Consider the following 27793-nt stretch of genomic DNA (forward strand, 5'->3'; position numbering starts at 1 on the left):
CGTGTTCATCTTATGTCTTAGCAATTAACACTTTGTAACAATCAAGCACTGAATTTAATGACCTTTAGCACCAAGGAGTCAAGAACATTGCACCAAAATGGGTTTACACTTCATATCTAGTTACAGATAAGATCTTGCAACTTTGTCACAAGGAAAGTATCACTCCAGAATTAAACACGTTAAAAGAGAAGGATAGTTTCACAGAGAAGCTTGCTGGACACTACTTGTAAAAAAACACAAAACAGTGTTAGTGAATTTGAAAGTTAATATTAAAATCTACATTAGAGGACTCCTTGATTTTTTAATTAAAATTTATTTAATTTTAACTGTTCTTTCCAACAGAAGAGGTAGGTATATTTCCACATATGAAAAATCGGTAACAGCCACAAATCAAAACAAGGAAAGCCTGATAAAAATCAACATACTCTCTTCTAACAGCACATAAATGTAACTATGATGTTACTAATAGAGACATGAGTTGTTTCATATTCCAATCAGACAATAACCTTAACGTTTATAATATATATATGGTAGTAACAGGAGTATTGAAAGGCTGCCTTTTCATCACAAAAATTGTTTCCCACAATGATCTGTGCTGCAGATAGGTCACGGTGACCTTTGAGTCGCCGGGCGGATTCTACTGTAATTCTTATTCTCCCCAACACCATCATCATCAAGCCTCTAAGAGTCTACAGAGATCATCAGATTTTTAAAATTTAATTCCAACCAAAAGGGTATCTTCAGACTAGAGGTGGAGAGATTTGACCACTCCAGTCAGCAAATGAGTTCAAGCGTGCACGTTTTAAAGTAGCTGCATTTCCAGTTTGGGACCAGAAGATGGAAGGTAACTGATTTTCATCAGTAGGTAAGTAGCAATTTAGCCAAAAAAAAAAAAAAAAAAGGCATAAAGACCATGTTTCTGTGATTATCAGTCTGAAGAATGAAGAGACAGGAAAACTCTCATACATTGTACACATGAATACGGACAGGGGGAGGGGCCTCCAAAGTCACGTGATGATTGCTTTGGTCAAGGCTAATAAAAAAATGTTTAAAATAAAAACTTCATAAATAAAACACCTGGGTGTTGTATTTAACACTTTAGTCAATCTAAAGGTCACTAATACATAGAGCACGTTTGTCTTCTCCCCATCCCCAAACCCTCATTTGCTTCTGGTTTCCCTGAAATTGTATGTGAAGTGGGAGCTTCCTCGCTGTCGACACCAGGTAAGGCCCAGTTCACTTTACTCTCCTTTTGCCTTTCCATTTTTCTGCTTTCTTCCATCTTCTACCACTAGGTGGTTTTCTGATTTGTTCACACCGTTTGCTGAAATACCATTCGCAGCTGTTTTTCCAGTTTTGGCTTTCTTAGGCTCTTTGTACGTCCGAACATAGAAGTTAAGGAAGAGACATATGAAGCTGACTGCATAGGCAATGAGAGCCCAGTGCATCCATTTGGGGAAGGGGCAATCGGTGTAAAGGGACAGCGCTGTGTGCCCAATGGTCACGTGGAACTGAATCTGAAAAACAAAACAGCGCAGGTACGTTTACTGTGGGCAGCAAGCAGCTCGTCACGACCTCAGCATCTTCTGTGCGGCTGAGCCAGGCCCACGCCGTCGCCCCACGGTCCAAGGCTTAAGAGTTCTCTGGTTCCTCCTTACTCAGGCTGCTGCTCAAATGACATGTCCTCAGCTAGGGCTTCCTGCTAAGACTCAAGTACCTCCACCCAGAGGGTACCTCCATCCCTTTAACCGAAGGGTTCTGTTTTGTGTGGGTTTTTTCGTTTCACAGGAATTGTGTCTTTTGCATCTGCTGACTTCTGGACTGTCCACCTCTCCACCCGTGTACAACCGAGGGCGGGGCTCTGTGTTGGTCTCCATGATTCCCGAGCCCTTGGCCTGGTGTCTGGGCTCAAGGAATTATTTTTTGGATAATGTTGAATAATTTTACCTCATGAGAGGGAATATCAGTGGCCTAAGAGAGTAAAGTAGTGGTACTATAGGCTCTTCAATTTTTGTTTTCCTCCCATATTTTTTTTTTTTTTTTTTTGCGGTACGTGGGCCTCTCACTGTTGTGGCCTCTCCCGTTGTGAAGCACAGGCTCCGGACGCGCAGGCTCAGCGGCCATGGCTCACGGGCCCAGCCGCTCCGCGGCATGTGGGATCTTCCCGGACCGGGGCACGAACCCGTGTCCCCTGCATCGGCAGGCGGACTCTCAACCACTGCGCCACCAGGGAAGCCCTCCTCCCATATTTTTTTACTGATTTCTTTCCACAAAGTTGTCAGCAAGCCAGTACATATACTTCTAAAAATGAGCTTATCAAAATGGTTCATTACTTGTTTCTTACAGAATAGCAGACAAGTGAATTTGCATTTGAAGGGACACAAGTCTTTAAAGACTAAGATTTTTTGGTAAAATTTTGTAGATATTTGAGAATAAGTGTAAAAAGAGTGAATGGTTCTCAACATAAGAGTTATGAATTCCATGGTATTAACAAGGGTTAGCTTTTTACAAGATTAACATACACGATGAACTGTTGTGAGAGCTTCTCGCTTGGAAATACACTACCTTTCATGAAATTAACATCCTGTTTGGAAAGGGCAATTGTGGTTTCTCTTTAAAGGACAGCATTATCAATATTAATTACTATATTAAATATTAGTTTCAAAATTTATCCCATGTAAGCCCCAAATTTCTATCAGACTAAAAAACTTTAGAAGTTTTCCATGGCAAAATCCAGATTTTAAGAACTTTTGATTTCACAATGGTTTTTAGGACGTGCATCACGGAAGAAGGGTGAGTGTGAGGGGTGGCATCGCTAAAGGACAGTCAGGTGCAGGCTCCAGCAAAGCAGAGACGGAGAGTTCACATGAGTTTTGTCACCTCCTCATTTTCTTGGGACCATCTAATAATTACTGAGAGAAACGAATTACACAAACTATATAAATGGCTTACACAAAAACTGGAGGAAGCTTCCTGTAGCACTTTACTTACAGATGAATCATGCACACCCAGCATTTCCCAAAGGTTGTGCTTCCTGTTTGGTTAGCCTATTGTTTAGAAACTTAAAGCAGAGATGAATAATGTTTCCAAATGTGATTCCACTGTACACTGATAAAACTGTGTACGTGCTACGATTAAAGCAAATTATAATAAATTCCAAGGCTTAAGGATAGCTACCAGGTTGGTTTTGGATTTCCAGTTTGGTTACTAGTGCTTGGCTTGGAAGGTTGCACTGATGCACCCAGATGCTACAAGAAGTCCGACTGGGGGCAGGTGCTGAGAACTGCCTGCTCTGAAGACTAGCATTTGAGAATACCGAGCTCTGCTCGCTAATGACTGTGTGTTGGGGAATTAAGAATTCTCTGGTCCTTGGCCCCTTCCTTTTCTTAAATTTAATTAATTTTAAATTTTTTGGCCGTGCCACGGGGCATGCAGGATCTTAGCTCCCCAACCAGGGATGGAACTCATGTCCCCTGTGGTGGAAGCTGCTGGACCGCCAGGGAAGTCCCCCTTCGTCCCTTCCTTTACCCCACCCCTTCCTTGGCTCTGTGCCTTTCCTACAACTTTCATATTCTAAACGTATGGGATCTGTTCACAAGGATGGAAAAATGGAATAGACAACAGAAAATTTACGGAAGGGCAGGATGAAGAGAGGCAGTAGTAACATTTTAAGTGAAAAAAAAAAAAGCCTAAGAAAGAAGTTAGATTATTTTTCTAATCATAAATGAGTCTGTGTACTTTGTGGTGCGCTTAGGTCTTTACTCATCCATTTCACAGATATGTTTAAAGGATATTTCTCTTAGACAAGAGCTGAGTCTGGTCTTTTAAGGACATTTAAAAAACGAGTGGCCATGACCACCAGGTCTATGAACAGGTAGCTCAGAACCAAACAGCCTCAACTCCTATAGCTGGAGCACAGAGAAAGTCGGCTTGGTAACAGAAAATTGCCGAAAACGACTCAGCACTTTACAATTAATTAGATTCAAACATTTTCAGTGTTTCACCAGAAAAAACTTTAGAAGCATTTAACTCACCAGCTGCAGCATGGTCAGGTATCGTTTCCACCAAAGATACTTCTGAATCCATGGGCCAAAGGCGGTTAACCCGTAGTATAAGTACATAATCACATGGATGAAGGAATTCATCTGGGCTCCGAAAAATGCTTTAGAAAAACAGAGGTAATTACAAGATACAGAAACCTGTATTAGGTGATAAACCATCTGGACATAAAATATGTGAATCTACATTATTTTCCAACATTTAATCTTGAGTACAGATGAGGAATAAAAGTTGTAAAATAGTTCTAATGGAAAAGCCTTCTCTTCAGATCATGCCAAGTATTTTTAAAGTTTAGACTCAGGCTTTCACCATATAAATAAAAAAGGGTGTCCTTCAAATGCAAAGGACTTTCAAAGTGGCAAATTTTCAAATGAGGGTACCCCAGTGGCTTAAGTAGGCCCCAATACAGAACTACTGCCAGTATTACTTTGCATTCTATTACTCTTGGGGAAAAAAAGTCATGGTACGTATAATTGTTTAAGCAGATTTGTAAATGTTTCCTTATTGCCTTTACATGTGCTGATATACATAGCTACAAAAAAATAGTACTTATTTCTTAGTTTCCTAAATAGTTTTAAATGGAAGTTAGCAAAGTGAACTGTGCTATTATATACTGACTTGTACCCCGGGTCCCCATCAGAGGAATGGTCTGTTTACAGCTCAATGATGTGAATCATCTCCAATGTACAGGCATCTGAAAAGCTGGAGGCAGACCTTGGCCAAACTGTGAATTCAGATTCTCTTCAACACTGAGAAGGCTACACACAATTTCCTTTGAGTAAGAACCAACAGGTGCACCTGGGCCTGTCTGACAGCAGGAGTGGGCTTCGGGCTTGGAGAGGAGACAAAGCCTCAGACTGAGAAGCTGTATCTTGGTATCCTCTGGATCAGAACCACTAGAACTGTTCCCTATCAAAATATAACTTGCTATGTTTGGGATTCGTTTATGCTTATCTCTGGGGTAAATCTGTAGGTGTGAAAGTAGTCACAGATAAAAAGCTAAAGCTTTACTTTCTTCAAATTTCTTTAAAGTGAAATTAACACAGAAATAATTAACCATGAAAGTAAATTAAATTATAGACCAAGTCAAATTCTCACTACTTTCCATCTTCCACATTTACATAATTGACTACCTGGGGATATGTTCCTGAAAATGCTCACCCTGTCCCCCTGCGACCCACTTAATTCCAATCCACCACAATGTAAACATTGTACAGTGATGATATACGTGAAGGAAGGAGACTTGGTTGTTTTTCTTCCTCAGGATAAAAAACACTGTGTCCAAATACTCAATTCCTTTAGAAATAAAGTACCACCACAGAGCAGCAGCTATCTGTAGAAAGAAAGGGAAAAAAGCATTTTACAAACGCCAGAATGACACTATCACATGGTTTTCTACACGTTCTAAGTCCTAAACAATCTTCACTGCACAAAATGTAGGAGGCACAGAATCATTTTTGTCTAAGTGGGTGTGAAACCTAGGCATCTATTCACAGGGAAAATAATGGGAAAGAAAGAGTCCAAATCTGTATCTACACAGTGCCAACAATTAAGAGAAAATTTTCAGTCTGTTCCATAGCTGGATGTCACCAGTACCCAACTGCTGAATGCAGAGCTGCAAACACTTTCACATTGCTATGATTTTCAGCATGGTAGAGAAACTGAGATATTTACTTTGTAAAGGTATTTCACTTGTTCATGCCTAGCCTATATCATACGTCAGAGATTCTTGCAAGTGTGCTTGGGTAGCAACTGGGCTCTGTGAGTGTCTCTCTCTCTCTCACTTTAACATATGCAATAATCACAGTAGCTTTTATTAGGCAGTAACATCTTTAAAATGATAAATTGCAACAAACAAACATACACAACAAATATTTCTTAGGTCATAAATATAATCGTGCTTACATAAATAAGTCTCTTCTTTTCCTGGGCTCTAATTAAGACACCAGATGGTGCAGAAAGATTACATTACATGCTGAGATTAAGGATCCAAGGATCCAGTGAGAGGTGACCTCTGTGTATATGTTTTAAAATATTTTCCAAGGATCCTACTAAAATAGTAACCTCAATTCGTCTTTTTTATGTCAAGTATTTTCTGTGACATGTGTCCTATGTACAAATACCAAAGGCAGCGGTACATAACTGAAATCTGTTCGTACACCTCTGTGTGCCAGGGGTCTGGCAGATTCACTCACAGCCAGGCTTAGGTGTTTCAGAGCTGATAGAGACCTTCCTCATTTTATACCTGCACCTGTTGGATGCCATGGGTTTTTGTCTGGGTTTGGCTTTTTGCTTTTGAAAAACAAAATTACAATTTTAAAGTGTAGCAAGGAAGAAAGAGAAAGGCCAAAGAAAAAATAGTACTGTATTTACAAACTGAGAATTATTTACTGAATTTGCTTGAGTAATAATATTGTTGGAAATGATAAAGTTGTTTGAAAATAGGCTTGAAATAGGGAATTCCTCACAGCAACACTATAATATTCACTATTATGTTAGTACTTTAAAGTATAACATTTTGGTGCAGCAAACTTTATCTAGAAGGGAAGAGATAATGTCTTATTTCTCCCCCTATGTGGGCCTCTAAATTAGCCACCACTCATGAATAGTAATAAATAATCCTTCTCTGTAGTTTGTAAACTGAATAGCTACATCAAAGTGAAGAGATCCTTCTTGGCTACATAACAATGAATACAAAAATGAGTCTTTGGGTAAAACACTTACTCTGCCACATCTCATATTAGAGAGGAGGAGAGAGCCAGGAAATTTTCAAATGCAATCTGCTGCCGCTCTGGTTCTTTCTCCTACTTGATTTCAGTTCTCACAATAGCTCAATTTTTTTTTTTTAACATCTTTATTGGAGTATAATTGCTTTACAATGGTGTGCTAGTTTCTGCTTTATAACAAAGTGAATCAGCTGTACATATACACATATCCCCGTATCTCTTCCCTCTTGCGGCTCCCTCCCTCCCACCCTCCCTATCCCACCCCTCCAGGCGGTCACAAAGCACGGAGCTGATCTCCCTGTGCTACGCGGCTGCTTCCCACTAGCTATCTACCTTACGTTTGGTAGTGTGTATATGTCCATGCCACTCTCTCACTTTGTCACAGCTCACCCTTCCCCCTCCCCATATCCTCAAGTCCATTCTCAATTTTTAAAGAACTGATCGTTTATACATGCCAGGATGGTAGGCTCACAATGACCAGAGTGGTATTTTTAAAACTTTATCCCCAAAATGTTAGCATGTTGTTTCATCCAAGGGGTTTACCTAGGTTCACTCCTCATAGAAAGCAAGCCCAGCGCTTTTCCCTTTCCTTCCCCAACCTGAGCAAGACCTGAGTCAGCGCTCCACCCAGGGAGAGGCTCTCTAGCGAGGTTACCGTAGCCAATAAATCTGTATAAAGGGGCTCCTCTCATCCTCTCTCAGTCGCATCACGGGTCTTAGGTTCTTGTTAACCATTTGTTTACATGACTAGTGTCTGCCTCTCCCACCTTTGCTAGAATGTCAGCTCCACAAAGGCAGGGGTCCTATCTGCCTTTCCACCTGGGTCCCCAGGGCCCCTCACACTATCTACATACAGCACATGTTCAATACACATTTGTTCAATGAATAAAACCAACATGACAACCAAAAGGGGTGATTTTTCTTTCATCGGCGCATTATATCTCCTAATAGGGAAATGAAGACAGAGACATAAAATGGTAACTACATGAAAGCAATCTGGTGCTGGGTCTTGATGGATACTGCTATTTATATTGTCCAACCCCAATGCTAAAGGGCTACTTTTTTCCAAGGGCAGCTACTACAAATTATATTAATACATATATTACATGTAACATAAAACACACACATACATATAACTTATGTTATATATGCTATATAAATATGTTTTATGTATATGTAATGTTTGATATGAACCATAGCACACAAGAGTTGTTCAATAAATAGTTAATAAAATAAGATGGTAATTTTACTGGTGCAGGTGACTGCAAAGTAAAATATGGTAACACTACATTACTGGTCTGCTTTTCTGCAAAGATGATAAAAACTGAGTTTATACCTATACTAGTTGTGCTGTGCTTAGTTTACTAAACAGTACATAGTTTGTAAGATGTTCGTTTTCCTCAGGCTTTCTTAACAAATGAATTCAGCTTTCTCTAAGAGTGTCTATTCTTGACCAAAAAAACAAAAATCTAAAATATCATCTTTATACTAAACATGGAACTTCTCTTTTTATTTTTTTGCTTACTGCATTTTAGTAATCCAACACACCTTCACTCTCACATTACCAAATGAGAGAAGATACTGGAGGGATGAAAACAGCTTTTCAATTATGTACTTAAAAAAAAAAAAGCATAGCTTTGTTGACTCGAAACAATCCAGTACACTTTTACCACTATACTGAAGAATGTTTTTCACAGACTAGGGACTACAATATTAAACCAACTTCTACTGATTAACAGTGTTTTCAAGGTACTTACCCTGACTTCGTGAACGTTATCCGAATAATCCACACTCTGGCAAATATAGCTATATCCTGCATTATATGATCCCATGAATAGCTGGAAAAAGTGAAGAATATTTGGAGTAAAGTTTCAGTAGATAAGGCATTTATAAGCACTACCTACAATATGCAAACTTGCAAAATATTTTTAAAAGCAATACGGTCTTAAAATTTTTCAACGCATTAAACATTTAATATGTTGGAATTTCTAAAATTTACTCTCTGTCAATTTATTTTAAAATTGAAATCTAAATTTAAAATGACATGTGACATTTGGACTGAGACAGAGACTCTCTACCTCATAATATTAAGAGAAACTGTGATTCACCAGATGCAGCAAGAGTTGCACGGATTTCTAGTCTTGAACCAGAGTGGGTTGCATCTAACAAACTGGGTAAAGTATCCAAACAAGTTAAAGTTTTTTATGAAGTTGAGCTTCCGTAGGCTAAGTTGTCAATTAAAGAAAGGTTTTTTTAAAGGAGCATACTGTTCTCTTCCCTAGCATCACCAGTCCAGTACTCTGGGTTCATACAGAACATTAATGAGGAGTCTCGTGGAAAACAAATTCCTTTCACTCTTACAACTTAAGAAATGGCTGTGCCAATCCAGCCTTTAGGATTTTCTTTCGAAATGCCATGGAGGATTTGCTGCTGCCCAGAAAGGTGGGCAGTGGTTAGCAGCAACAGCTGTATAACAGTTAACCCACTTCAGTTCCAACATAAAATACAATTACATTATGTAATAGGATTTAAACTTGAGATCGGTATTCTACATCTGCACATTTTCATCAGTTACCAAACCTGAAACTGCTGAATAAGAGTTATAAACATATAGCTACAACTATTTACTGAGCGCTTAATATGTTCCAAACACTATGTAAAAATTATCTCACTTATCTCTGATACCCTAGAAGTTAGGTATTATGCCCATCTTACAGATGGGGAAAATGAATCTCAAAAAAGTTAAATAACTTCCAGTGTCAGAAAAGCTAGTACGGGTTATTTTAGAATCCAGTCTGTCTGCTTCAAAATCCCACTTTAAACAACTGTCTTACACTTTACATATGTTTCATATTTTTGTTACCCAAAAATGAAAACTGTCAGTAACATAAAATGTACTCTTAGAGGAGCTAACATTTATCTTAGGGCACAACATTACAATGATAGTTTTACACATTCTCCTTTTTTAATTTGCAATAGACTTGGGGAATTATAAAGGGAACTTTAGTAAACCTACCTCTCTAAAGATAAAAAGGTTAAGCAAAACCATCCCGAAATTATAGATAATGAGCGCTAAACGCATCTGGAAAGGTTCTCGCTCCTTCATCCATTTTGGACCCAGCCACACGAACAGGAGGTAAAGGGTACTTATACAAAGCGTAGGCAACGGGGACTGCATCAGAGGCCAATTTTCCACGCGTTTATCTACAGAGAGAACATAAAATTCCTTATACAATAAATGTTCTATAAAATGAACTTATTAGGAAGCATAATGTCTCAACTTAGTTTTCCTGATTTGACCAAATACAGATTCTTAGAGGCCCGACAAAAATACATGACGTAAAACCAAAGAAACAAGACCCATTCCTGGGAGTACCTTTTGAAAATGAAGTTTTATTACATAAGGCACACTCTACATGTTTTACAGAGAACCTCGAGAACAGAGAGAAGAAACAAAGCTCATTGAAAATTCAGAAGAGGCTTTTGGGATGAAAAGTGACTCAAAGGTTTCACAGACAGAAAATAAATACTTTAAGGAGAAACCTGACTTTCATATTAAACATCTGAAATTTACTAGCACAGTTTGGAAGCTGCTCCAAAATGAAGAGGTCTGGAGCATGGAAGCTGTTCCCCGGAATGTTTCTGGATACTGAAGACAAGAGTACAGTTATATGTGCATTAAGTTGAGGATTAAGTTAGAGATCATTACATTTCTATAACTTATTTAAACAGCAACCACATATTCAAGACATTTTTCTTTTTCCTTGAGAACATGAGTCTACCTTTTTTCCCATGAATATAACCAACTTAAGTACTTTTCTCTAAAGCTATAAATCATTTACCTTGCGTGTGTGTGTGTGTGTGTGTATGTATATATATATAATGTAACATATTTCATTTAAAATGAATCAACTGTTTTTAAATTCAAATATGCAACCCTGCATCAAATTTATAACAGAATCTTGCCACAAATAAAACATTAAGAGAAGCATGATGAAATATGAGGTCGACCGAAATTTACATTACAAAAGGACACTGAAGTTAATTTTTATATATCTAAAAGCTAAACAGCATTTTAAAGGTTGTGGATCTAATGTCTAGCTTATTCTTGGTAATGCAAAACACTTCTATGTTCTATTTTGAGGAAAATCATATTTTTTTTTTAAAGTAAAAAAAAAAAAAATTATCTTTCAGCCAGTTCGTAAAACCTAGACTAAATGAATTTAACTTAATTGCTCATTACAATGTCCCCCTATTTAAACTGTCAGTTTTACTAAAACTATATATGCAAAATAGCTCTGGGTAAGTTAACTGTCTTTCAAAATACTTTACCTAAAAATAAATTAGTCTGTTTCTATATGCGGTCAACAGAAAATAAGATACAAGACATGAAACACAAATACAAAAATATTTAATCACATAGCTTCCGAAGTTGGGGCATGACACAATAACCATGGTTTCTATAAAATAAGAGTTGTTAGAAGGGTGGGATAGTGACTTGAAAGAAAACAACAACAACAAAAAACCAGAAAAACTGATTTTACTTTATCGTTTACAGAGGAGGCCTACTCTCTATCTATTCATGGAAAGTATGGTTCTGTCATTCAAATCAAAACATATTCTAGAATTAAAAATAAACTAAAGTACTTAAAAGACAGGAGAGAGAGTAATCCTCTTACAAGGAGGGGGTGACTTAAAAGATGGGCTGATTTTTGTTGAAGGCACTGTGCCACTATGGTCTTACCAGTGATTGTTCCCTTTTCTTTACTGTTGTCATTTTATTCTTCTGTGACCACATCTTTCTACGCCAAAAGCCAACCTAAAACATGGGGTATTCATCGACTTAGATCTTTATTTTTCTATATTATAGAAAAAAAAGAAAAGAAACTAATACAAACCCCCTAAATCCTAAAGCTTGGCTGTATACTTCAGGTCACTAGGGAAGGAGCTGCCAGGGAGCTCCAACCCCCATCCACAAACTAGAGGGAGGGCAGATGCTGCTTTTCCCACGGATACAAAGAGCAAAAGGACTCTGATATGAGAGAATCTATGTAACAGAGACAGGAAGATAAATCCACCTGTAAGGAGACTCTAATTTCTGACATCACGGATTATGTCTTACTCTTTTTATTATTATTATTTTTTTGCGGTACGCGGGCCTCTCACTGGTGTGGCCTCTCCCGTTGCGGTGCACAGGCTCCGGACGCGCAGGCTCAGTGCCCATGGCTCACGGGCCCATCCGCTCCGCGGCATGTGGGACCTTCCCGGACCGGGGCACGCACCCGTGTCCCCTGCATCGGCAGGCGGACTCGCCACCAGGGAAGCCCTGTCTTAACTCTTATACACACATAATTCCTCTTGACTTCAAAGGCAGTTCTGAGCAGCAAGCAGGAAAAAACTAGGGAAATGGAGCCAAACTTTCCCGAATCAAGAATAAATAAATAAGCTCCTTCTTTCAGATGCACAGTACGAGTAACTCACTCAACAGAGGTATTTTTTTGGAATATTCTCAATGTTTTTCTTTCTTTTTTTTTTAACATCTTTATTGGGGTATAATTGCTTTACAATGGTGTGCTAGTTTCTGCTTTATAACACAGTGAATCAGTTATACATATACATATGTTCCCATATCTCTTCCCTCTTGCGTCTCCCTCCCTCCCACCCTTCCTATCCCACCCCTCCAGGTGGTCACAAAGCACCGAGCTGATCTCCCTGTGCTATGTGGCTGCTTCCCACTAGCTATCTGCCTTACGTTTTCAACAGAGGTATTTAAAGAGACACGAGTAAGCAGCTGAAGGTCTGATGAGATGAAGCACTGACAGAGGCCAAGAGAAGGGTACAGAGGTGGGGAGGAGCAGATAAGGAGTAGCAGACATATCCGAGAAGGCACAGGAGGCTCCATCAGTAAACAGCCGGGCTGAGTTTCAACGCCAGCTCTGCAGCTGTGGGTGGACCTTAAGGGCATAATCGGTCCTCATCTCCTGATGGAGAGATGAAGGGGAACTAGATTAGTGCTTCTCCAACTTTAATGAGGAGAAGAATTACCTGGCGGCACAGTTACAATGCAGGTTCTGACTCAGCAGCTCAGGGTACAGCCCATTTTTAGGAAGGTTCTGCATTTTCTAGGAAGTTCCAACTGACGCTACGCCAAGAGCGTCATGGACCGTCCCTGAGAATCAGAAAACTAGGGGATCCATTGGGATTTTTTTTTTTAACTTTTGAAAATTGTTACCTTTTAAAATAACAATTAGGAGGAAGAATGGAATTGAAGGTAAGGAAAACTGGATCAAGAAAATAGGCAGTTTCCGCTGGCCAGGGGACCCACCTCTCACGGCCAGAGTCCCTGCACATGTGTTCTCTTACAGGGCATCACACGGTCCTGTAAACTTCCTTAAAATGCCATCTCCCTCAAGGCAGGGGCTGGGTATCCCGCTCTTGTATTACCAGGCCTGCTGAGGTACCTGAACATTTATTTGATGAATAAACGAGGAGTAGATCTTTTTTTTTTTCATATTACTCCTTTACTGTCTGTCCGTTCAGTGAAACCCAACAGTACAGTTACTGATAGTCGAGGTTTCTTCAGAGCCCAGCAGCCCTTTCCCAAGCTCTTCCCAGACCTCCTCCACGCAAGCTCACAGCTTTAACCTGAAGTCAGTCAGCACCACCCCCTCCCAGTACTGAGAGCATGTGTGCTCCACGGGGCTCAACGTCTTTACCACATTGCTTTCTCCAGGGAAAAAAACACAACACCCAACAGTGCAGGTCATGCCTTCACTTGACAACCACTTAACAGAGCCCTATGTCCAGCCTATAAAAGGCGACATTTCACACCATATCCACCTCACATTAGCCCTCCAGTTCACAAGGGTCAGAGAGCTCTCAAAACTTCCACCCCCAATGATTATCACAGAAGTTGTAGTCATTGTCAGCAACGTGAGTCACAGTACAACAGCAACCTCCACTCTGTGATAACATTTGCATGAAATTTCTCCATGTCTTTGCAGTTATCTGTGTCTTTCTGAATTTGTGTGCATTAATATTTCTATCTGACAAGATAGCCTACACTTCTTTTACATGTTCCCTTTTCCACGAAAAAGAAGGACTGAGTAGGTCACAATAGTATCAAACGATGATATGAAAATTCACCATTACTAAACAGTCCCCCAAGCCTCGAACCAAAAACAAGTGATGGCAGATTAGGACAGTAAAGAAAAACCACGAGTACCTGAAGCTTTACCTATTTTATATTAATGATGAACTATTTTATATAAAATAGCGAATTATCCAGCTTTTCATTAACACAAATGTTTAAATGACATTTTTTATATGTTGCCTTTCTTCTAAGAAAGATGTGTGCATTTGCTTACTTTTTTCTTTTGGCTTTTTTCCAGTTTTATTGAGAAACAATTGACATACATCACTGTATAAGCTTAAGGCATACAGCATGATGGTTTGATGTACATAGACTGTGACATGATGACCACAACAGGTTCAGCTAACATCCGTCTTCTAGTATAGAGAAAATGAAAAGAAAAGAAAGAAGAGAAAAAGGAAAACATTTTTCCTTCTTGTGATGAGAACTCTTGGCTTTACTCTAACAATTCTCCTATACACCACGCGGTCGTGTTAGCTACAGTCCTCACGTCGTACGCCGAGCCCCTAGTGCTCATCTCAGAACCAGAAGTCTATACCTTTTGACCACCCTTCCTCCAATGCCCCGTCCCATCACCTTCCACCCCTGGTAACTGTAAGTCTGACCTCTCCTCCTGAGTTTGGTGGGGTTTTTTTTAATAACCTTTTGAAGGTAAATTAAATCCTCTATTCATTTGAGCTACACTGAATCCAAATGTAGGTTAGGCATATTAGAGTAAAAGAAGATATATTTCTGGTTCACTGTCAATACCCTAATCCTATACAATTATGGGTGGGATTCCATACCGTGAATTTATCAGGAAAAGAAAACTTCTGTCGAAACCCTATCCCTCCCGCCACCACTGAAGTCAAATTCTGTCATCAAGGAATACCGAGATTCAAATGGGTTTCACGTAACACTCTTGGGAATTCTCTCTTTGAAAAGCTCTTCTTTTTGGTGGGGCTGTGGGGGAATCAATGTGGTAGAAATATAAAGTTGGACTCCAGTCGATCTGTTTGCCAAATTGTCTTCTCTCTCTATTTCATATTATAATATGTTTATCAATAGGTCTATGCCTTTGTATCTTGATGATTTTGCTCTTATTTTTGAGCCTATTTAGTAACAATTTTAAGCCTTTCATGTTGCATGGAAGCCTTGATCTAAATCAGATGTGTAGAATTTTAGATTTAGAAATGATCCCTTTATCTCAAAAATGAGATGCAGAGAGGCCAAGAGACTTGCTGGAGAAGGTGGAGCAAAAGCCTCCTGTGGCCCAACAGCTCCTCTAGGACCACTCAGTCACCATGCCCACTCATTCTAAGGGAGAAATGCTCCCATCAATTTCTTCCTAAATTATAGGTTTAAAGAAAATTTTCACATAGAATTGTGCCTGTCAGTCATGTTCCTTCAGGAGAAAGAAAACAAGCGGGAACTACAGAAGTCCCCTTAGCAGAAAGAAGGACAAGAGATAAACAAATCAAGGCGCACGTTTTCACGGGTGGTGCATCTGGCAGACCTGGTCCAGGATCGTGATGCTTTGGGAGACATGACACTAAATGCTGGGGAAGGACCGAGGATGTCTAGCCTGAAAAAAGGAGGCCTCATCAAATACTAAAGAGATATCAGATTTATGCTCTATTGCCAGAGAACCAGTGAGAAGAGCTTTAGGGAAATAAATTACACCTAAATTCAGAAAATTTCTAACCATGAGGTCTCTTTTTCTGTAAGTAGAAAAGCTGTCTCCCTTGGTAATGAGTTCCCTCTCTGAGTTTTAAAGTTAAGCAAACCTAAAGCTAAATATTATAGCAAATCAAGTTTAGGAACAAGAAACTTTATTTCAGTAATAAGAATTACTAAGACACATTACTTTAACCTTCCAGACCCTTAAGAGTTAACTTCTTTCTCAGGAAATAGTTTCCATTTAGAACATTTTGACTGTTTCATAAAACTCATGCCGAGTGGGACTGATTTATTTACAAACATTAGCCTGGATAGCAATCACACAATTTTATCCATGTTAAAAGGCCATGGAATGGTTACACAACCGTATGCGTTTGTCAGAACTCACGAACTGATCCTCGGAAAGAGTTCATTTTATCATGTATAAATTTACACCTTTATTTTAAAAATGGGAGGAAAAATGGTCCATCTGAAGTGGGGCTTCCCTTGAACACCCTCCACCAAGAGTCTTTTATTCCTTACCTGATTTATATCTTAAAATCATCCAGCATGGTATACAGAACAGCTTTTCAAGTCAGACCCTCCATCCCTTTTGAGCTAAGTGATTTGCAACAGGCTATTTGGCCCCTGACCTCTCAGAATTCGCCAGCTATTGGAGGAGACAGACATGAAAAATCAATTGCTTTGCAGGACGATGACAGCAATGTTAGAGGCCAGTCTGAGAACAGTGGCAGGGCAGGAGAGAGGCGACGAGGGCAACTTCCAGAGCTGACATCTGAACTGTTCCTTGAAGAGGAGGGGCTTGCCAGGCAGACAGGGAGGGCAGAAGGCTTTCTTGCAGAGAGAACCGTATGTATAAAGAGCCCCAAATCAAGAGATAAAGCACTTATTTTGTAAACTAAGCAGGCCTGAGGTAGAGCATATGTACAAGCAAAGATGGCAGGAAATGACTAGAGATTTACAGGTCAGATCAGACCTGGGAGAGTCTATGCTGAAGACGCTGGAACTTATCCTGTAGATAAAGGGGAGATGCTTCATTGGTTAGAAACAGGAGACCACATTCGGCTTTTAGCAGATCATGACGGAGGCAGTGGGAGATGGACTGAAGGGGAAAGGCAGGGAAACCAGCTGGATCAGTGGTTCTCAGGTATCTGTCTGTTGCTAGGCTGCCCGCAGAAGGATCACCTGCTTGTTAAAAATATAGATTCCTAGGCTCCACCCCAGTATCTACTGTTCCCCTGGTGATGCTGACGGGCAGCCAGCCTTGGAGACCACTATAATGCAAGAAATGAGGGAAACCTGGATTCGGGGGCTGCACTGGTGATGGAAAAGATAGGCAGATACGGAAGTCACAGGGGCACAGTCTACAGACGTGGTGGCTGACATGGACGTGAGAGGTGAGAGTGAAAGAAAAGTTCAGGATTACCCCCAGATTTCTGACTTGCCTGGTGGCACAGATGGTAAAGTCATGGATCCAGGACAGAGCATAAAGGAAGAGGAGCAGATCTGGAAGGAGATGAGAAGGTGCATTTTTTAAAATTTATTTATTTATTTATTTGGGGCTGCATTGGGTCTTCGTTGCTGCGCGTGGGCTTTTCTCTAGCTGCGGCGAGCGGGGGCTACCCTTCATTGCAGTGCACGGACTTCTCATTTCTCATTGCAGTGGCTTCTCTTGTTGCGGAGCACGGGCTCTAGGCGTGCAGGCTTCAGTAGTTGTGCCGTGCGGGCTTCAGTAGTTGTGGCTCACGGGCTGTAGAGCGCAGGCTCAGTAGTTGCGGCGCATGGGTTTAGTTGCTCCGCGGCATGTGGGATCTTCCCGGACCAGGGCTCGAACCCGTGTCCCCTGCATTGGCAGGCGGATTCTTAACCACTGAGCCACCAGGGAAGTCCGATCAGGTGCATTTTTAAACAGCTTGTGTTTGAAGCACTCATGGGACACCTAGGTGGAGGCATCCAGTAGGCTCTGGAACTGCAGATGACTGCCAGGGCTGCAGACGCACAAGGGAGTCACCGGCAGTGAGAAACCCAGCAGAAGTTCAGGTCACAAGGGAAAGAGCGCATAGAATGAGAGAATAAAAGGAACAAAGATTGAACCCTGGGGTACACTTAAGGGAAGAGTGGGATCTGTGGCTGCGAAGCAACCAGAGAGGAAGGAAAAGAGAAAATGATGTTGTGAGGACCAAGGGAGTAAGGTGTTTTGAAAGCGATGGGGTGGGCGACAGACTCTATGGATGGAGAGTCAACTGTTCTCCCCTCTTCTTTTTAATGAGGAAATAATAACCATCTCACAGGGTTGATGGGCGATGGTTAAATGGGAGAGTTCCCAGCACACGTGGACACCGCAAAGCCCTTCCTTCCGCTGCCTCCCGTTCCCTCTGCACCCATGCCTCCACGCAGGTGTGTCCTACGTCAGGGATCATCTGAGCCCCTCCTGCTAAGCGTCAAGCCCTTCGATGTCTTCCAGGCCTTTTCTTCCTGACTAGAGGAGTTCCCTAGGTTCTGGATATGGGCATTCAAGTCAGACTAGCAGCCTGACAACCCCAGCTTCCTCATTTAGCAGCTGAATAAGTCTCAGCAAGTTACCTAGTCTCTCTGGCCTTACGGGTGATGACAGGGTTGTTGGGAGGAATAAGACACTGCATGTACTGTCTCACACAGAATAAGAGCTCAATACGCGTCAGCACTGTCATTATTACTGACAATAATCAAACCACTAAATCCTCCTCTGTCCCAAGAGAAGAGTTAAACCAAATTAAAGAAAAATTACCATCAGTAATTTTTATGTTCTATAGAAAAAAAATATAAAGTAAGATTAAGTTTAGACTATCTAAGCCATTGTTTTAGGAGCTATTACAAGGATTCAATAAAATGGCCTTAAGAGAACATGTAGTCTCAAACCTTCTAATTGTACAGGTAGAAATATAAGCCCCAAAGAATCAGGAATAATTTGCCCAAGACCATGTAAAAATGTAATAATTTGCCCTTGGCCATGCCCAAGACCATGAAACCACCTGCAGAATAATAAACTTATTCTCTAATGTTACTGTTATTATTTTTGACAAAATAGTTAACTCTGGGTTGTTCAAGGAATATGTAGATCATTAAATGGGTACAGAATTATAGCAACAAGCACAGTGCTCTGTCAAAACAGGTGCTTAAACATCTGTATCCCTTTGTTTTTCTATTCCTTTAACTATTTCCTATGGAGCAGATAAGAGAAAGTGAAAAGGACTAAATACGTTTTTGTTTTTGTTTTGTTGTTTGCGGTACGTGGGCCTCTCACTGTTGTGGCCTCTCCCGTTGTGAAGCACAGGCTCCGGACGCGCAGGCTCAGCGGCCATGGCTCACGGGCCCAGCCGCTCCGCGGCACGTGGGATCTTCCCGGACCGGGGCACGAACCCGTGTCCCCTGCATCGGCAGGCAGACTCCCAACCTCTGCGCCACCAGGGAAGCCCAAAGAAGGACGAAATATGAATCTGTTATTTTCACTACTTGGGCAGCACCAGTAACAGTCTTGCTGGGAAAGATTGGCATCGTTGCATAGAATGCGGTTTTTCAATATATGTTTGTTTGAAATTGCTTTACCAATTTAAAGAATTTTTTTAAGTTCCATCTATATCCAGAATTTAAGAGCCGGATGAGACCTTAGAGATTACCTAATTCAACTCAACTAAGAGATGAAAAAAGTTGAGTTGGAAAAGCAAAGGGACAGCTCCAAACTCTCACGGCTAATTAGCGGCAGATCTGGGGCTAAAGCCTCGGTCATCTAAACACCAGTCCAGGATCCTTTCCATTCCCTACACCACGCTGCCCTCCTCACTCCCACACACATCACAAGGCTTCCGCACAGACCATGAAGAGAGAGGAAGAATTACATCTGATTTTATATCTCTTTAAAGTATTTCGTGCTAAGTGATTTAATGGTTTGATTCCTTCATTAAATTTAGTCAACATCAACTGAATTTATGACTACCTTTAAAAATGATAAAGATCATTTTTAAGACTCTCTGTAATTTAGTGTAGCCTAAAACCTTATTAGTATTTAGCAACCAGAATATATCACTATTTGAAATTGTACTGGATTAAGAGGGTTGTATCAAATCAACAAATGTATGGGCACTTCCTAGTGTTGGGGAGAAAAATACAAAGTGAAAAGATAAATAATAATAAAGGTTAAAACAGTACAAGAGGGCTTCCCTGATGGCGCAGTGGTTGAGAGTCCGCCTGCCGATGCAGGGGACGCGAGTTCGTGCCCCGGTCCGGGAAGATCCCACATGCTGCGGAGCGGCTGGGCCCGTGAGCCATGGCCGCTGAGCCTGCGCGTCCGCAGCCTGTGCTCGGCAACGGGAGAGGCCACAGCGGTGAGAGGCCCGCATACCACCAAAAAAAAAAAAAAACAAAACAAAACAGTACAAGACAACAGAGTCCCAGAAGGAACAGCACAAGGATGTACATGAGCAATTGTTTAGGATGAGCTGCTCCGGGTACCACAACCAAGAAAGGCTCCGTGTGGGAGGGAGACTGAGCCAGGAGGGTCTTGGTGACGGGCACGTGTGGCAGGAGCCAGGGAAAAGGGCAGTAAAGGCAGGGGCAGCGTGATAAGGGACGTCAAGGCAGACGTGCACATGTTTTACTCACGGGTGAGTTATCCAAGTTGGCTAGAGCTGCACGTCTTTGGGCAGGGTGCTGACTGACCAGGTTAGAACGGAGAGCTGGAAACTGGTTTTGAAAGGCCATGTATTTCTTCCTCCCTTCTCTTTTCTAAAAGTCAAAACCCATATGATTTTTTAAATATATATTCTGATACATTCTCATTCTAAGGTAAAATAAAACAACAGCACCTTAATTGAAAAACGTCCTGATAATGAAAAAGAAAGAAGAGCCATGTAGCATGAGAAAAGACAGATAATTCTGTTACCCAACTCTTCTGTATGTGCTAATATATGTCTAATTCAAAATAATAAGTGACTCAATAAATGTAAAATAATACTTACGTTAATAATATTAAATCATTCACTAATTACATTATCATAGGACAAAAAAATAAAACATCGAATTTTAAAAGGATGACCAACTTCTTTGTGGCACTTAAGATCACAAAAGCACTGCCTGATATAACTATCTACGTAATTCTTAAAACCTTGTTTCCCAAAGCCAAAGAATCTAACTGTATAAAACGGTGTCCTGGGGGCTTCCCTGGTGGCACAGTGGTTGAGAGTCCGTCTGCCAGTGCAGGGGACACAGGTTCGTGCCCCGGTCCGGGAAGATCCCACATGCCGCGGAGCAGCTGGGCCCGTGAGCCATGGCCGCTGAGCCTGCGCGTCCGGAGCCTGTGCTCCGCAACGGGAGAGGCCACAACAGTGAGAGGCCCGTGTACCGCTAAAAAAAAAAAAAAAAAAAAAAAACTGTGTCCTGACACTAGTTTTAGAATTTGCACTGTTTTCCCCTCCTGGAATTCCATCTGTGATTGGATGCTTTGCTACATGCTGCTGGGGAATGGACAAGAGCATCAGACATTAGAATCCAGGAGTCTGCCACCAAAAGCCACTGGTGAGAGAAAAAGTAACAAGAATCAAACAAACAAACAACCCTAAAATGGCAGGGACCTCCTAGAGGCTTCAGGGAGGTTATGAAGGAAGGATAAGACCAGGACCCCATTGAAAATGCTGCCTAAGGGATATCCCACATTACAAGATGGACACATTCCACATATTTGTCTTTAATTGACTGCCTAGAACTTAGAATGTCTTTTCTCAAAGAAACATTGAGAATGGTAAGTGAGTTTCCAGGCTAGGCCAAACAAAAAATCTGTTTTAGATAATAACGTAGATAAAAAACTCTAACTGTGACAAATAACAAAACCAACGTTAACTATAATAGACGATATTAAAGACCCGTGCTCCTCTGGGGCCCGGCAATCTGTGGGACAGACCCTACCTATCTGAGCTGAGTTAAACATCCCCTCCCACGGGCCCCCAGTTTCAGCACGCCAGGCTGACTCACTGGCCCTTAAACTCAATCCCAGTTTCCATGGGTTTTTAGTTTTGACACCCCTTTCCTTAGTCGACCTTTCAAATACTCTCCCCAACAGTACCCACATGAACTTCACGTGGTGAAACAGCTAAAATACTCTAAAGGCAGAGCCCGTACATTCCTCTCACGACTCAAGACTGCGGTGCAAGTAGAAGTGGAGATGAGGAGGGTAATCTCCTGACCTTCCCTAGGCCCCAACTAGGCCTGACTCTGACTCTGATCACACTGCCTTCAGACCATGATGCCAAGGAAGGTGGAATGGCCGTAAGCTGCGTGGGGCGGTGACCGAGTGTCCTCATTCTCTCCCCGGAGCCCAGAACTGTGCCTGCACAGTGGCAGGTGATGAGGTAAGAAGGAAAGATTATACAAGCCTAGCTTCTGAATTTCATCATCATCCCACAGGAGTCCTCCCTCCTCCTGAACCACTCATCCCCTTCTCCCTTCTGACCCTCCAAAGTGAGGGTAAGGCCAGCTAGACTGGCCTTTCACACTCTAACTTCAACTCCCAAGTAGACACTCATTTTTCACCCAAGTGTAGGGTGCCATATTTGTGAACAGAGAGCAGTGTCAAAGTCCCCCACCAAACACACATGCGTGTACAAACATACTCCAAGAACAATGGCTGTTTAAAAACATGTGGTCAATGTACACAGTGCTGTACTTAAAACAGATAACCAACAAAGACCTACTGTATAGCACAGGGAACTCTGCTCAGCGTTATGTAACCTAAGTGGGAAAATAATTGGAAAAAGAATAAATACATGTATATTCATAACTGAATCACTTTGCTGTACCCCTGAAACTACCACAACGTTGTTAATCAACTATACTCCAACATAAAATAAAAAGTTTAAAATAATAAAAAAAAAAACGTGGTCAAAAAGAAATATGGTAGCTCAAGAGACATCTGGCCTTATTGTGGGCATGCTGGCTACTAACTTTCTAGGATGTTTCTATGTTAATGTCAGTTACACAAAATGGTACTAATAAGTATTTATTAAAATAATAAATGCAACGGGAAATATAAGGTACAATTCGGGTACAACTGGGTATTAATAAGTTGGGGTATTAAGACTCATTGGTTTTCAAATTTTACATACAATTCCTCTTGAATGGATGTACACTTTGAGCCTAGGACCCCAGTCCTAATAATTTTAATGTACTCATAAAGTGAAAAAATAGAAGAAAAAAACACAATGACATCAGAGTCCCTACTCTCATGCCACCAACGGGTATAAAAATGTCCTATGCCAGTCTATAGTTTCCTATAATAAAGCGAGACTCACTTCCTTGTTCAAAATATCTAAAACTATAGAGAAGGGAAAATTTATTTTTGCTGTTTTTCTAAGAGTACAGCTCTTTCAAAGTTTTGACTCCAATGTATTAATGATGTAGTAAAAGTAATACTTCCTGTGTTTATACACTGTGGGACATATTCTGTATTTGCTAGATATGTGTCTCTGAAAAGCCCAATTTTTTTTTTTTTTTTTTTTTTTTTCGCGGTACGTGGGCCTCTCCCTGTTGTGGCCTCTCCTGTTGCAGAGCACAGGCTCCGGACGCGCGGGCTCAGCGGCCACAGCTCATGGGCCCAGCCGCTCCGCGACATGTGGGATCTTCCCGGACCGGGGCACGAACCCGTGTCGCCTGCATTGGCAGGCGGACTCTCAACCACTGAGCCACCAGGGAAGCCCAAGCCCAATTTTTATACATTGCTTTGGACGTGTTTTATTAAATACCACCATTTGGGGGACTTCCCTGGTGCTGCAGTGGTAAAGAATCCGCCTGCCAATGCAGGGGACATGGGTTTGAGCCCTGGTCCAGGAAGATCCCACATGCCGCGGAGCAACTAAGCCTGTGTGCCACAACTACTGAGCCTGCGCTCTACAGCCTGTGAGCCACAACTACGGAGCCCATGTGCCACAACTACTGAAGCCCGCGAGCCTACAGCCCATGACCGGCAACAAGAGAAGCCACCAGCCCCCATTCACCGCAACTAGAGAAAGCCCGTGTGCAGCAACGAAGACCCAATGCAGCCAAAAATAAAAAAAGAAAAGATAAATAAATAAATTTATTTTTTAAAAAGCCACCATTTGATATAACAGCGCAAAATGGTATTTTTGCAGGAACTGCCCTAGGGCAAAAATCTTTGGGCTCATCAAATGTACTCTACAAATGTGTAACTATTCCTGTTCTGAAAGTCCAAAGTAGATAAGAGTTAGGCAGAAAACTTTACACTTAACTTTACACTTAGGCAGAAACCTCAGTGGAGAGAAGTATTTAATGAACTGATAAAACAGAAACAAAGAAGCACACAACTACAGTGTGAGGATGAAAGCACTCAAGGGCACAGAGCCTTGCTCATTTCTTTCTCTCCCTGAATGATCTGCATTCTTTCACCATACTCATCGCTATTTCTCAACATCATCTTTCTCTCTGCCCACTTTTATCTTCCCCTCTGACTCATCGACTTCTTCAGCCTCATCTCATAAGCTACTTTTCTACTTTGAAACTCCTTCACCCAGATTTTCATGAAACTATATAGCAAGGAGATCCTCCTGGAATCAGAGTAGTGCGAATGAATCAAAGACTGGAGAGTGGGGCAGACCTATTCTGCCTGAGGCTGAAATAGCCCTCTTACGCAGCAGCAAGGTAGAACCCACTAAGCCTCTAAGTTGGCTAAGAAATACCATCTACCTACACTAGGTAGCTCATTACAGGAAGCAAGGAAGCAGTCTCAGGTTTCGTAAGTGGATAGCCAGAGCGTGGGTGAATACCCTCCCTCTGATCTGCTAGTGAGAGGTCACTTCGTTCTAGTGGCTACTCTCACTACTCCGGCTTGGCCCTCAATATTATATTATTTGCCCTTCACAGGCTCGTGGACAGCTTTCACAGGAGGCAAGTGCACAAAGCTTCCCGTTTCATTTGTGATTTTTTTTATACAAGCATCATTAGGAAGGAATTAACCATCACAGAAAGGCATATTCTACCTTTGCTGTCAATTGCTCTGCGACTCCAGAGGTGGGAAAGCTCTGAGGTAGGAAGGGAAGACAGACAGGAATGAGAACTCCTGGGTGTGGCTGGCTATATGGAGATTTGAGGACCTTGACGAGGCCTGAACTCTGAAGTATGCAAAGTGCAATTATCTGCCAAAGAGCTTGCCTGATGCTCAGCTCTGTACAATTGTGTCGTGGGAAACCCTGATGCAATGTTTAAATAACCAAAATCACAGAGACGAAGGGAAGGATACATCTTTCCCAGTTTTTGTAGGTATAGCAGCATAACCTCAGCGTACACTACATAGGAGAGAGACTTAAAAAGGAACGACTCCATTAAAAAGTGCTTTTTAACCATTTGCAAGAGCAACAGCTAAATAAGTAGCTTATTTCTCAGTGTCAAACTTGAGATCTTCTGAAAAAGAATACACTTTGCTAAAGAAGTTAAAGCCATATCAATGCCAAAGAATCATTTTGTCTCACACATAAATAATTCCAGCACATGTTTTTTTCCACGACATACATCCCATGTATTGTACTGTGTTCTTGCTGTAACCACTGTCCCATTGACTCTAACAACGAACACCAAACTATAGGAATATACTTCTATTCCTTGGGAAGGGAGGCACAGTCCTAACATATAAGGTTAACCTCCTCCGCCGCTGGGATGCAGGGCAATACTGCAAAAGGACTGGAAATGGCAAAACATAAGATCATTTCTAAAATCCTGTTAGCTTAACTGTTTATTTCAAAAACTTGTAAATGCTTTAAACCCAAAAGTAACTGAAGTAAATGAAGAAAATAAATGGCAAAATATAAAAATAACATATTAGCACAACTCTTCCCCTTAGAAAAGCTGCCTAGCTCAGCTAACTAACCATCCCTGTCAAACTACAACACTGAAAGGGAAAAGTTTGCCAATTTAAGACAATTGTATACGTGTAGGCTTCTGGGACCACCTCTAGGTGCTGCTGTAGAGACCCCCTTTCCTAAAGATTCCCTACTTCTTTCCCGGTGTTTTAACCTTCCCCCGCCCCGACCGCACTGCACTGCGCAAAGCCATCACAGACAATCACTTCAAGCCTATCTGTTGTTGAAAAAGCCTCGGAAACTAACCTCCTCCAAGGTTCAAGGAGCCGAACAATGGCTTTTGACTTTTCATTCCAAATTATATTCTAGATGGACGAGCTAGACAAAATATTAGCAGGTGTGTCAAAACAACCAGGAGGCCAAAAGAAGCAAAAGGACAGCGACCACTGGGCTCTCCGCCCTCCCGAGCCATCTCACCGACGGAATATTGCTAAATGTTAAAAATGATCCCTGTGCAAAAGAGAAGTGTCAGAGCTCGGAAGATGTGGGACCACAGGGTGGGGCGGGCCTGCGCCGAGCTCTCAGCAGCACAGACTCCATCTGAAATGCCAGCTCCTGCATCCGAGAACCTGACGAGAGATGGTGGAAGCTCAGAGGAAAACCGGGCAAGCGTCGAGGGGAGGGGAAGAATTAACGTTCGGATCAGATTAACCAGTGCCCTAGCGCGGTCTCCGCGCCCGGCACCTCCTCGGATCCGCAGCATCCCAACAGCCGCAGGGGGCGGGGGCGCTGCCGGGCCGGGCGCTCCGAGGCCGGGGGCTGGTGTCTCCCGCGGGGCCAGGCGAGGATGGAGAGCTTTACCTGTGATGGACAAGGTCCAGCGGTAGAACTCCACGGTGTCGTTGAGCGCCGTGGACACCACGTTCAGGACGCTGCCCGGCTCCGAGTCCAGGAGCCCCATCGCGGCGGTGAGCGGGCGCTGGCGTTGGGAGGAGGAAGCGGAGACCCCGCGGGAGGATCGACCTCCGAGGCGACGGCGGACCGAGCGAGCGGCAGCCGGCGACTTCTCTAACGGCGGCGGCCCAGCTGCGTCTTCTCCCCTTCGTCGGCGCGCCGCGGCGGCGGCGGCGGGGATACGGCGACGGCGGCGACGAGCCGGGCGAAGGAGAAGGTACCGTCAAAGCTCCCGGGGGGAGGAGGAGGAGGTGGAGATCCTGCTGTGAGCGCCCGGTGCTGCACCCGTCTGCCGCCACGCGCTGCCGCCACCGCCCCCCGCCCCCCCCCCCCGCCGCTCCAATCTCCTCGGCCGGCGTCACGTGGCCGCGCGCGAGGAGGAGGGGCCGGCGCGCCCCTCCTCCCGCCCGCGAGCTGGGACTTCGCGCAGGGATACTGCGGCGGGGAGGGGCCTGCGGGGGCCGGGGCCGCGCAGGCGCTGGCCGGGCCGCATCACGCGTCCTCGGCCTCTACACGTGGTCTGGGGTGCGGGGCACCGCGGCCTCCCCTTGCCACCTACCCCCGCGGGTCTCCCTGCTCCCCTTCCCCGCCTCCCTCTCCCATCGGGCACCTGCGGAGGAGTATGACGCCTTCCCACGCGTGACCTCGCATCCACCCTGGATGCGCCTTAGGAAACTGGACAGGGAAGAGTGAGCTTTTTGTGGGGAAGGCTGAGGTAGGCGACGTGCTTTGGTCCTTACCTGTCATTCACTTCGATTTCCCTTGGGTTCTGTTTCCTTCACCTCCACCTGCACAGACTTGTCACCATGACAAGGGAGATACAGAAGTTATCCCTCTAAATTAGTAAAGGGATGTTTGTCTTCCCAGCTACAGTGATGGAGAATGGACTTTGGGGTCTAATCGTTAGCAAGTTAACAAATAATTTGAATGAATGCTTGTATGTGTTCCGTAGGCCCTTTTAATATACAGAGGATAGTCAAAGCAATTTAATTATTAAATAAGGTTCTAATAATTAAATGAGGTCCTGGGGAAAAAAGAGAGGGCCGAGAGAGGCCTTACAATTAGAGAAGTCCGCTTAGACCTGACGGAGTTGTGGTGAATCTAAAAGAGTAATTGCTCAGGAGACAAAAGACAATCTAGGTGAAAGAGGGAAAAGTATTTTTGTAAGTTGTTTAGATAATAAGAAGATGATGGGAGGTAACAAGATAATCTTACCCCTGAAAAGGAGCAAAACTACATACAGTTTGTAATTTGATAGTTTCTGACAATGAACAAGACCTTTGAGAATAGTCCAATAACCTTTTCACCTACTTGGAATTTAAGCATGTCACCTGCTTTTTGTGTAACCTTTTCTCCAGTTGATTTAGGATGCTATATTTAAAGGCCATTGAATGCAGTGTTAATTG

The 27793-nt window shown here is 42.5% G+C and overlaps 1 protein-coding gene across 1 annotated transcript; it reads right to left on the reverse strand.

Moving 5' to 3' along the window:
* Positions 1 to 297: 297 nt before the first annotated feature.
* On the reverse strand, positions 298 to 26610 carry ELOVL4 (ELOVL fatty acid elongase 4). The gene is made up of 6 exons (XM_024757435.1): positions 26295 to 26610; positions 9802 to 9989; positions 8543 to 8623; positions 5221 to 5392; positions 4035 to 4162; positions 298 to 1517 (listed from the first exon to the last, which is right to left on the reverse strand). The coding sequence occupies exons 1-6, from the start codon at positions 26392 to 26394 to the stop codon at positions 1242 to 1244; spliced, it is 945 nt and encodes a 314-aa protein (XP_024613203.1). The 5' UTR covers positions 26395 to 26610; the 3' UTR covers positions 298 to 1241.
* Positions 26611 to 27793: the final 1183 nt, after the last annotated feature.

The sequence above is a fragment of the Neophocaena asiaeorientalis genome, unplaced genomic scaffold (genome assembly GCF_003031525.2).
Source record: "Neophocaena asiaeorientalis asiaeorientalis breed wild unplaced genomic scaffold, Neophocaena_asiaeorientalis_V1.1 scaffold253, whole genome shotgun sequence".
Taxonomy (NCBI): Eukaryota; Metazoa; Chordata; class Mammalia; order Artiodactyla; family Phocoenidae; genus Neophocaena; species Neophocaena asiaeorientalis.